The sequence below is a fragment of the Lepidochelys olivacea genome, assembly GCF_965140295.1.
Source record: "Lepidochelys olivacea isolate rLepOli2 genome assembly, chromosome: 23".
Classification (NCBI taxonomy): domain Eukaryota; kingdom Metazoa; phylum Chordata; order Testudines; family Cheloniidae; genus Lepidochelys; species Lepidochelys olivacea.
The window spans coordinates 13,791,198-13,803,269 of record NC_140433.1 but is presented as its reverse complement, the minus strand read 5'-3'; the positions used below and the strand labels follow the sequence as shown (position 1 = coordinate 13,803,269).

The 12,072-nt window shown below is 59.1% G+C and overlaps 1 protein-coding gene across 1 annotated transcript; it reads right to left on the bottom strand.

Annotated features, from left to right (window-relative positions):
- Window positions 1-795: 795 nt before the first annotated feature.
- Window positions 796-9,416, bottom strand: LOC311511780 (vacuolar fusion protein MON1 homolog B-like). The gene is made up of 6 exons (XM_084612634.1): window positions 9,347-9,416; window positions 8,123-8,227; window positions 7,328-7,750; window positions 5,767-6,565; window positions 3,331-3,478; window positions 796-2,385 (listed from the first exon to the last, which is right to left on the bottom strand). The coding sequence occupies exons 2-6, from the start codon at window positions 8,205-8,207 to the stop codon at window positions 2,167-2,169; spliced, it is 1,674 nt and encodes a 557-aa protein (XP_084468760.1). The 5' UTR covers window positions 8,208-8,227; window positions 9,347-9,416; the 3' UTR covers window positions 796-2,166.
- Window positions 9,417-12,072: the final 2,656 nt, after the last annotated feature.

The following is a 12,072-nucleotide window of genomic DNA, read 5'->3' as shown; positions in this document are numbered from 1 at the left end:
AGGCTCGCCTCGGTATTTTGGACTCTGACTGTCCCCATGTTTCTGTTTGCAGTGATGTAGCAGCAGGGTTAACTGCTAGGGCTGGGAGCGAAGCGAGTGCAGCTGGTAGCTTTATTTCTGTACACCAGCTCTCTGCACCACAGCACCACGCGCAGACTTGAAGTATCGTCAATTCACAGCCTGCAGTCCAGGCAGCCAAACCCCCAAAAAATCAGCTGTGAATATCACTCAGTAATGACCCTTCTACCATGCCTCGCTGCTCCCCTTCCCCCTTGAAGAGCAGCTGAGCTTGCTGCCTTTCACACACACTCCTTATGGGATACGGAGTGACCATGTGCTAGGAACCGCTTGGCAGGACCTCCGCTGCCATAAAAATCACATCCCTCCCTTGCCAGCAGCCAGGCTGAACTCATTTTAATACTTAGATTTGAGATTAAAAAAACCCACCAGGCAGAGTCAGATGTGCTGAGTACCTGATGGTTGAGTGGAACACAGCAGGAAGAGAAGGTGGATTTGGGATCCCATCCTTCCTTGCTTGCCCCTGCCAAAAAGGAGAATGCTGCAGGGATGGAAAATGCCAACCTCAGAGGGTTAGCGTGACAACACTTGGGGCAAGCTCAGCTGTGACCTGACATCTCCAGCCATAAGAGAGTTAAAATCTAGCCTGGACCTCCCGTCTGCATCCAGCTGACACAAGCTCACTGGGGCCAAGGCAACACAGCTAGTATTTAGAAAGCCCCAATTCCCCCTTCCCTTGGCAAGATCCTCTGTGCTGGACAGGGAGCAAGCCAGATGTACCCTCATCAAAACAACTTTTTAATAAGACTTTGATTCTCAGTTGAACACGCCAGCCAGGAAGAGACCTCAGTTGACAGCCACCCAAGATGGTTTTAGGCACAGTGCATCATGCGTGTGAAAACTCTTTCTGCTTCCCCAACCCCGCCAGGTCTCCCTGGAGCAACTAAATGCAAGTTAAAAGGAGACACAGGCAGGGGCTGGCTTTCCAGAGGCATGGGATGATCTTCCTGTGAAAAACAGACCCAGCGGATTCTGGATCAATCCCACTGCAGATCGATAGGTCTAAGGCCATGGGGGAGCAAACAGCCCTTCCTTCTAGCAACCAGGATGGACAAGGAGACTGAAAAGTGACGGGGCAGCCCAGTTACCATAGTGCAGGGCACAGATGTCACCGGCAAAGGAGGGAGGCAGTTCATTGCTTTCAAAGAGCATTTCAAAGAGCATTTCGACACTTCCTGTGAAAGGATCCGCCTTTCCAAAGGGAACATTAAATTAAGACGGGCAGCAGAGAAGAGTGCATTGGTGCAGGCGTTAACGAACACAACCAGCACAGGGAGGGAGAATACAACACAGCAGGCAACTCCAACACCCAACTGCAATTTATAGCATCGAGAGGAGCATGTGCATGGGGCGGGGGGATGAGGGAGTAATCTCCTTCCCGCCCCACATACAGCTATGTTTCCAGACACAGCACCCAGTTAAATATATTGGCAAATATGAGCCGCCAATCTCCGGGTGCCTGTGAGAAATCTAAGTTCATTCCAGGCTCAGGTTTTTAAAGAGCAGGGGATGTTGAAAAATAGTTTCAAAGCAGGTTGGGCTCCGATGCCAAGGGGTGCAATTAGCCACAATTCATCCAAAGGAAAGAGAAACACCATCACAGCCCATTTCACAGGGCCCTGTGGCCGATCCACACTGGGAGGCGGAGAGCAGAGGCTCCAGGGGAAGGAACCAAAACCAGCTTCCGTCAAGGAGATGGAACAAGCCGCACCCAACCCCAGCTCCACTGTGCAGGTGGAGTCCTTCGGTACAGGCCTATGCGAGCCAGAGTGTAAGCTCGCCATGCCCCTACGTGCCCACATCAGCCTGGAGCACGAGGCTCAAAGTGAAGCAATAACCCCCACTCAGGCTTCCCCAACAGAGAGTTGGAGACACAAGTAGGCCAATAAATAAGTCAGGCAGATAACCACACATCAACACCACCTCGGAAGGAGCCGGCCAAGCCTGAGCCAACTCCTAGAGAGTATGGCTTCTCGGTGTAGGGGTGGGGAGGTCCCTGACCCCCCCTTCTAAGAGGAGAAGGGATTCCCCCCCAAGTTATCCAATCACCAGTGAAATACAGGGGCCTCGAGTGAAGCAGGCCCAGGCTTAGAGACCAGCAAAAAATCCATTCTCAGCACCATCGGGCCGGCTGCCCTTGGCACCCTTCCCAGGGTTAGGCGTGGTAGAGTATTTTGGGGGGTAGCGAATGAAGAGCCGGTCCTCCTCCTTCTTGATCCAGCGCAATAGCTTGGTGAGGACATTGATGGCGCCGGCCTTGGTTACCAGGGGGCTGAAGCAGGTGTACAGCTCGAACTTACTGGTGACCTGAGAAGGAGAACATGGAAAAAGGAAAGGTCAACCCATCCTCTCCCCTATACCCGGCATGGTCTTGTCTCTTGTCCTCCCTCTCCAAACCCACTCCCCAGCTTTTTCTCATCACAAGCCCTGAGGGAGGCAGCACAAGCTTTAAACCCATATGCAGCTGTCAGCATGACAGCCAGAAGCAGTTCCAATGGGACACATGTTCACTCTGAAACCTACTGATGGTGGTTAAAACCAAAGCACATCACTGCCTATCACATGAGTGGACACATCACACTAAGGTGCGTATCCCAGTCACATCCCTCAATTGCCTGGGAATTCTGCAACATGTGGGGCCTTGACGCTGGAATTCTGGGAACAAGCAGCCTGAACCATCTCCCCTGCAATTCAGGTGGGACTGGTCAGGCCTTGGTGATCACTTCCCAGGCCAGGCATCACTGTGCTTCCTGCTAGGGGAGCAGGAATGAGCCCAGTGCAAGATAGAAAGAACAGAGCAGGAAGTTCCACCCTCCTCACACTAGAATATTACTGAGACAGGAAGTGGTCTCTCCCAAGCCTGCAGCCAATGCCAGGTGAAGGCCCAGGCAATCTAGGCTCATGCCTAAGGGCAATTGCTAGAGTCATGCGATCACAGCAGCAGCTCAGCTTTCCATTACGAATGGAGTCAGCATCTCGCCTTCCTAGTTGGGAAGAAAACCTTGAAATCATAAGCCAGGTGTCACAAAGGCAGCGACACTCCCTGAGTCTGTGGAGGGCCTGAGCTGGGGGAAACTGACCCATGTGTGAGTGATGCTGCCTGAGTTTGCAGAGAGCCGGAGCCAACTGCGGTGAGTGAGTAATACAGGGTCCTCCAGCCTCTCCTGGGGAGGAAGAAGGGCCCTGCTGTTCCTCTGGGGAGATGAGGCCCATGACCCCCCTAGATGCCTCATTAAAAGTGCCCTGCCTTACCCAGGCGAGTAGCGTCTCCTTCTCGGCCACATGGTAGATGAGGCGCAGGGGGCGAGAGGTGCTGTGGATGCGGCTGTGCAGGTAATGGTAGAGGTCAAAGAGCCGGTGTTGCTCCTCCTCGCTGCAATACGGCCCCTCCAGCTCTGGGCTGCGGAGGGCGAGAGATGCCAGGGGGGCAGGATTAGACACAGAGACCAGGCACTGCCCCCTCCTTGCCACTACTGCTACCAGTGTCTCAACTCGGCACCCCGCAAAACCAGGAGGGCAGGGAGAACACTGAACTAGAAGGAAACCTAGAAACAGCTGGAGCATGAGCCCATCTAGCACGGCATCTTGGCTAGCTGAGGAACCCCAGAGGAAACTGCTTCCCAAAGATTAGTGCTCGCTCACTGCCAAAATCCAGCTCCCCTCCGGGGTGAGGCCTGCCCTGCCAAAACCCTGCCTTTAGTTTGAGATCTTCCAGACACTCCTGGAGCCTACAGGGCTGTCAGCCCCAGTATCCTGTGGCAGGGAGTCCCACTGGCTAACACGAGGGTCCGGGAGAAGCCCACAGGTGGATTTGACCCTTGTGTGCTTCACATGACAGGCCTTCGTTCTGGTACTGCAAGGCAGGGAGAACAAGAGATCCTGATCCTATTGCAGTATTTGGTGTATGGCTATCCGGTCACCTCATATCAGGGTAGACGGGCCCATTGTTCTCATCCGGGATGGGGAGGAGGTACCCGGACAGGCAGACCCCCATTCTGATTTGGAACAGGGAGGAAGTACCTGGGAAAGGCAGACCCCCCATTTGGATCCGGGAAGAGGGGGAGGTACCAGGGAAAGACAGACCCCCACTCTGATCCAGGACGGGAAGGAGGAACCAGGATAGACAGACCCCCACTCTGATCTAGGATGGGAAGGAGGAACCAGGATAGGTGGATCCCCACTCTGATCCGGGATGGGGGCGGGGAGGTACCAGGGAAAGGCAGACCCCCATTCTGATCAGGGACGGGGAGGAGGAACCAGGATAGACAGACCCCTACTCTGATCTGGAACGGGGGGGGGAGGTACCAGGGAAAGGCGGATCCCCACTCTGATCCAGGATGGGGGGCAGGTACCAGAGAAAGGCAGACCCCCATTCTGATCAGGGACGGGTGGGGGCGGGGGGGAGGTGCCAGGGAAAGGCAGACCCCCACTCTGATCCAGGACGGGGAGGAGGTACCAGGAAAGACAGACCCCCATTCTGATCCGGGATGGGGAAGGAGGTACCAGGATAGACAGACCCCCATTCTGATCCGGGACGGGGAGGAGCTACCCGGGAAAGGCAGACCCCCATTCTGATGTGGGGGAGAAACACTTGCCCGGACAAGCCCATGTGACTGACTAACATGGTGTATCGTCAGCCAATCACTTCTGTTTCAGGCTGTGAACAAGAAGTTCAGAGACCCCGATTCCATGCCACGTCCAGCTGACAGGAAGAACGGTTGTGCGGTGTAAAGCGGTTCATTAAGTGCCCGACACTGACTCTTCCCACCCTGGCACGAGCTCTCAGCTGCAATCCCCCCCAGCCCCCCAGTCTAGTAGTATAGAGCAGAGGGGCTGGGAGCCAGGACTCCTAAGTTCTATCCCCAGCTCTGGGAGAGGAGTGGGGGCTAGGGGGTTGGAGCAGTGGGGGTTGGGAGCCAGGACTCCTGGGTTCTATCCCTGCCGCTCCAGCACATAAAGAACATGCCTCAGTTTCTCCATTTATAACACACGGACAGTGTCACCCGCCTCTTTTTGGGGGTACTGGGAGGTTCATGATGTCAGAGCTCCTCTCCCCTGGCATTGAGCTACCCCCACCATTCCCCCACATGATGGCACTGCTGAGGCCCCTGAATTCCCAGCATGCCCTGGGCCATCTCCGCCCCCGTGATCCCCACAAGCAGCCAGTCTCTCACACATGCCACCTTGTTGGGCAGCACATGACGTGCCCTATTTAAAGCCGGGATTGCATAAGGCTGGTTTAACTCGTCCCGGAGCCGCAGGGGGAGAGGGAGGACAGCTGTCTGTCCGGGAGGCTGTCCGTCCAGCCGGCACATCCCAGCCATCCTCCACTGCAGTGACCAAAAAGCGCCCTCAAGGCTGCACCTGCAGGGAGCACCCACCTGGGGCTGAAACGCAGCTGCCTCTGGGGTGGAGCACACAGCTCCATAACGCCTCCCCGCAAACTGAGGACAGCTCTACTGACACCTGCCTTGCTGCCTTCAGCACGGCGCCCCCTAGTGCCCGGCACTGGCTGCCAGGGGAGAGCGCCCCCTGCTGATCCCCCTGCTCCCCAGTGCCCCTACCACCAGGACCTTGCAGGAACTAAGCAGGGCTTAGTCCAAATTCAAGGCCACGGACACGACTCAGCCTCCCACACACCAACCCCGCCGGCCAAAGCCAGAACCAAGCCTTGCTGCGCCCCGGTACCTGGTGAACTGGGGCAGCTGGCGGTAGTTCTCCGGGATATCCAGCGGCTTGTAGAGGAAGTGCCGCAGGTCGGGCACCCCGACCTGCCCCACGCCATAGGAGGGGCTCTGCAGGCCGCCCGAGAGCACCTGCAGCAAGCCCTGAGTCCGCATGGCCTCCTCCACCCGCTTCTTGCAGTCCGAGACGGCGTAGAAGGACTCCTTGTCGGTGGAGAGCAGCACCAGGCAGACGGTGCACTCCGTGTCCAGGTAGGAGATGTAGGCGTAGAAGTACCCGTCGGGGTTGAAGCGGGGCAGGCAGATGGGTGTCCAGATCTCCCCGGCCTGGAAGGCCGAGCTGGCCCCAATCAGGTTGAGCAGCAGGTGGAGGTCGGTGGGCTCCAGCCGGCACTCCTCAATCACCGCCCGCTCCTGCACCGCTGTGACCAGCTGGCTCCGGGCCACCAGGATGGAGAAGACCAGGTTGGGGGTGATGGCCTTCTGCAGCAGGGTGCCCAGGGCGTCCCGCAGGGAGGCGGGCAGCAGCAGGCAGCGCACGGCCCCCAGCAGGAAGCCAGGGTCCAACTCCACCAGGTTGAGCAGGCGGTCGAGGATCTTCTCGGAGCCCGCCAGCAAGCGCCGCAGGTCGTAGTTCTTCTTGCGCTCGAAGATGCGGGTGATGCTCACCTGGGTCAGCATGCTGAGGATCTGGTAATAGACGTAGAGCAGCTCCTGGCGCAGCTGCTGCTCCGACTGCAGCGTCCGCGACACCGACACCAGTACCAGTGGGCCCTGCTGCACGAACACCAGCTTCCGGTCGTCTGGGGCGGAGGGGCAGACATGGAGACAGTGAGCTTGCCCAGCTCCCGGGGACCCCTGAGTGCCATTGCCCGACCCCCTGAACCGGCCAGATTGGAGCCGGCGCCCCCTAGAGGGGACAGTCCCCATGTCCCATTCCCCACCGCCCTAAGCCAGCCAGTTCCCCACCCTGGGGCTGGCTGGGAGCCAGCGCCCCCTAGAGGGGAAAGGCCCCATGTCCCATTCCACGGCCCATGAGTTTTCCTCTCCGTCACGCCTCACGTATTTATGCACTCTCAGTGCAACGTATCAACCGCTGAGGGCTAATCTCATTACGGCTCCCCTGGGACCTATTCATGCACCTGCGGCCACAGGTCTGCCAGCGTCCCAGCCTCCTCCTCCCTCTAAATACCCCCAAAGCAAGCATACAGCCTCACACCAGACTTGCACAGCACCGACAGGCAGCCACCTCTGGGGTGGAGCACAGCAGCTGGATAATTCGGAGACTAGCTTCCTCCCGTCCAACTGGAACTGCGGTGAGGGGAAATCAGGCAGGTGGAATGGAATCCCCTGCGCCCCAACAGCCAGGACACTGGGGGTCCCGCCTCAACCGGGGGGCAAGTGTTACGGGATTTTTAAGGAATTCAATTATTTGGGTCAGCAGCGACTGCCATGGGAAAGCGCCCCTTGCCGAGACCCCCACCCCACAGGACGGCGCCCCTCAGCCCCCGGCCCTGACTGCCAGGGGAGAGCGCCCCCTGCCCTGAAGCCCAGCCCCCACCTACCCGAGTAGATGGAGCGGATGGCGTTGTCACCACTCTGGATGAAGGACACCAGCGCCATCATGACGCCCATGGTGGAGGACAAGGCCTCCTCGTTGCCGTAGCGAGAGTAGATGGGCTTGCCGGCCTCGCTCAGCACGAAGATGTGCTTCCGGCGGGCCCGCCAGCTGGCGGCCGTCACGTCCTCGTCGCGGTGCGTGGGTGGGGCCAGTGGGCCCCCCGGCTCACAGGCCACCACCCCCAGGGGCCGCCCAAACTCGCTCGAGTCCTCCAAGGTGTTGTCAGTGGAGGCCGAGTCTGACAGCTCCTTGTCGCTCGGCTCCTCCTGGGCGTCCCCCTGGCCATCAGCCGCTCTCAAGGGCCCATTGCTCTGTGGGGCAGGCAGCTCCTCCTGCTCCTCCGGGCCAGCGCTGGGCTCGTCCCCCTCTGGGGGGCAAAGGAGAGAGTCACCGAGACGGGAGAGAACCCAGGAGTCCTGGCTCCCAGCCCCCCGCTCAAACCACTAGACCCCACTCCCCTCCTGGAGCCAGCGAGAGAATCCTGGAGTCCTTGCCCCCTGACATCTCCCTTGCCCCCTATGTGACCAATTTAGGGGTACTCTTTCTCTGCCAGGCTCCAGCGTCTTCCTGATGCCCCTTTCCAGAATGGGGCAGGCAGAGCAATCAGGAGGGCGTCCCCACTGTAAGGCAGGGGTCCCCAGTGGCCATGGCCCCACTAACGCCCCTGGCAACAGGATGGGAGGCAACCCCACACCTTTCTGTCCCCAGTACGAGGGGCACGCCCCAGGCAGGCACTCACCTGTATCTGTGGGGCACAGCCCGGCCTGCTCCTGGGGCAGTGCCATCCCTTCCCGTGTCGGTGAGCCGGGCTCGCCCGTTGCCATCTTCGCATGCCAAGCGGCACCTGCAATGGCAAAGCCACAGGAAGTCGAGATCCATGGCTGGAAAGAGAACCCAGGAGTCCCGGCTCCTCCGCTCTAACCACTAGACCGCACTCCCCTCCCAGAACCGGGGAGAAAACCCAGGAGCCCCGGCTCCCAGCCCCCTGCCATACCCCACTCCACCCCCTATGGAGGTGAGAACACCAGATGGACCCAAGTCACTGTTCAGGCCTGGAGCCACGGCCAGCCCGGGCCGCTCCCAGCAGGGCAGGGCCGAGCCGGTCAGACCAGCATTAGTTACTAATCGCTGTCACATGCCCCAGCAGCGATGCCAGGCAGGAGCCGGCAGGAAATAGCCCCATTCACTAATCGCCTTCCCACGGGGAGCTTAATGGCTCCAAGCTTAGCACTGCAGGGCCCACAGCACCCCCCTTATAACACCAAACCCCCCTTCGCCCGGGGCAGAGCCCAGATCCCCCCCACTTCCTCTCCAACACCACAGCGCTCCCGGGCGCTGCCCCCCAGCTGCACTACCCCAGAGGTGGCTGCATCTCAGCGCCACAGGAGCCCTCCCCGTGTGTTGTGATGTGTGGCTGTCCCCCTGCTGCCCCGCCCCAGAGGTGGCTGCATCTCAGCATCAGAGCCCTCCCCCTGCGGATGCTGGGGATCTATCACAACCGAAAGCAGGCCAGGCATAGAGGGATGTTGAGATGCCTCCCCTCTGGGGAGGGCAGCTCAGTAACAGCAACACGGAACGCCACGCAGGGCTGCCTCCCCCGGCCAGGTCCCGGCTCATCTGTGGGGGGTGGTTCCCTCTTTGCTCCCCTTTAGGGTCTCCCCTCCTCCCCATGAGTCTGCAGGAGGGGGGCACTCCTCCTTCCCAGGGGCTTCCCTCTCCCCATGCGGCTACGGGGGAGGTCTCCCCTCCTCCCTATGTGACGCTGGGGGGCGCCTCCCCTTGTCCCCCACTGGGGGTCTCCCCTCCTCCCCATGGGGCTCGGGGAGGGGTCTCCCCTCCCCGACATGTGACCCTGGTGGAGTCTCCCCTCCTCCCCATGGGGTCCGGGGGGGGTCTCCCCTCCTAGCCCACGTGGCAGTAGGGGGGTCTCCCCCCCCGTGGTCTCGGACCCCCCTCCCCTCACCATGCGCGCGCCCGAGGGTCTCCCCTGCGCTCCTCCGGCAGCCTCGATCCCGGCGCCGCGCAGCACGGAACCGAGCGCGGGAGAAAGGGCGGGGCTGGCGGCGCCTCCCTCCAATCACAGGGCGCAAAGCGTGGGGGGCGTGGCCTGGCGTGCAAGGTAGCTGCCAATCAGAGAACGAGGCGGTACAGACGTAAGTGGGGGCCAGACTGTCACAAGACTTAGCCAATCAGAGAGCGCAGAGCTAGCCGAGAGGGCGGCTTTAGAGACTCATCCTGCCAATCCCGAGATGCCAGCCCCAGATTTCCACCAATCAGAGAGCGGGGAGGGTTTCGATGGCCAACGGGGCAGGGATTGGGGGTGACAGCTGGTGATTGAGCCGTGACGTCACCGTGCCACACATGATGCTGGGCCGTGATGTCATCTTATTGCACTGTGACATCACTACGCTCCATTGTGTTGCGAGATCCATCAGCGCTGGGCTGTGCCATTGTGTCATCATGATGACATCACTGTACTGAGTGATTACCTCATGCTACACTATGACATCATCATATTGCATCATGCCGTGCTACGACATCCCGGTGCCACGTCATCACCCAGGCGCGTTGCACCATCCTCGTCCTGTCGGGGGAGTGCGGGGCAGCCCCGTGACGTCATCCTACTGCCTCCTCCCATCATCCCCCTTCCTGATGACATCACAGCAAAGTGTGCTGACATCACAATCCTACTTAGCAATGTGGGAGCACTCCAGCAGGACAGGGGCTGGGAGCCAGGACTCCAGGTTCTCTCCCCAGCTCTGGGAGGGGAGCAGGGTCTAGTGGTTAGAGCGGGGGGGGGGGGGGCTGGGAGCCAGGACTCCTGGGTTCTCTCCCTGGCTCTAGTCCTCTTCCTCAGAGCAGGGGTTCTCACAACAAATTTTTTAGTGGCCTCAGAATGTGGCTACCAAATCTTGCTGGTGGCCACTTTGACAAGTTTTTCCTAGAATCCTTAATTAACTTTAGAGAAAACAAATAACTATGCACAGACCCATGTCCAAATCCTTGTAATTTATTTATGTGGGGCTTTTTTTTCATACTCAATAATAAAAATTATGGACAATTGTCTCTATTCTTTACTGGACCTAAACAGAACTGAAACACAAATAAGGTGCTTTGCACATTCTTGCCTTTGTTGTTGTTGTTGTAAAAAGACTTGTTAGCTAGTAAGTCAGCTGCTGTGATCAGTGACACGTGTATGTTAATATCACTTTTTTCACAGCCTCCCAGCTAGCTACTGAGTCTGCTGTGAAAAGTGACATTAACCAACACACAAATATCATTTTTCACAGCAGACTTGCTCAGCCCCAGCAAGCCTGGGGACAAACCATGCTCTGGATGGGGAGGTGGGTAGGGAGGCAGCGGGGGCTGGGGCGATGGGGGGCAGGGGCCAGGGGAGGCAGTGAGCCCAGGGCCAGCACCCTGCCACTGCATGGGTGGGGCCAGAGCCCCAAGGCCGGATCCCATGGCCCGAGCCCAAAGCCCAGCGGGTGCAGGATGGAGCCTGGCACCACGCAGCTGAAGCCTGGGGCCAGAGAAGGTAGCGGGGGGCTAGGGTCGATGAGGGAGGTGGGGGTGGTCAGCTGGAGGCCCAGGGCCAGAGGAGGCACAGGGGGTGGTAAGGCCAGAACCCGTTGCTGAATGGCCGAAGCCCAGGGCTGAACCCCAACCCATCACCCCCGCGAGGGTGGTGAACTCACTGACTGCCCCCTGCTCCTTTTGTGTTTGTCTCTCCAAAGGGTGGCAGGGCCCAGCCCCTGCTGGCGGCCCCAGAGGAGGGGCCCCTGCTTTGCCCCCCATCACTCCCCATGAGAAAAGCCCCTGGTGGCTGCATTTGAGAAACACTGAGGCCTGGCTCCCAGCGCCCCAGCTCTAATCACTATACCCCACTCCCCTCCCAGAGCTGGGGATGGAACCCAGGAGTCCTGGCTCCCCGCACCTCCCCCACCCTCTCTACTACATGAGTCTCCCGTTGCTGTTGTTCCAATCACATTCTGCTCTTTCCAGTTCCTCCCCACAGGTTCCAGGCAAAGTCAGGGTCCTGTGACTTCCCCATGGGGCAGATGTCTCACCCGTGCCGCTCGGCCCTTCCCCCAGGCCCCAGCCATGCTATCCCCAGGAGTAGGCCAGGGAGGGAGACAGGCAACCTGGGTCAGTTCCTCCTCCCCAAAGCAGGCCTCTCAGTCTCCCTACGCCCCGGGTAGCCCTGCTCTGTGTCATACATCTGGCATGAAAACCAAGGCCTTGATCTCTCTGCAGACCCTGTTCCACAGAGCTGAGGATGGATCTCCAGTGTCCTGGCCAAATCCAGATGGAGATCCAGATTTAGGGCTCCCTAAATCCCTGTGTCATTGAGATACAGAGAACGCCTTCCCTTCCTGCCCTCCAGTCCTTTGCGGTGGTGTTATGTGTGGCTGTTCCCCACCTGCCCTACCCCAGAGGTGGCTGCATCTCATTGCCAGGTGAGCCATCCGCATGTACGGAAATGCCTGATATTAATGCCCTGGTCACAGCAGAATTGCACCTGGCATATGTGAGGAGGTTAGTCTCCGTTGCAGGTCATTTTCTGACCACCGGGAGGTGCACACAGCTGACAGGGTCGGGAGGGGAGAGGATCCCAGAAAGGGCAGGGGAAGCAGCTGGTCCCCAAGAAGGGCTGGATACTGACACGCTGAGCCCCGCTCCCCCCAG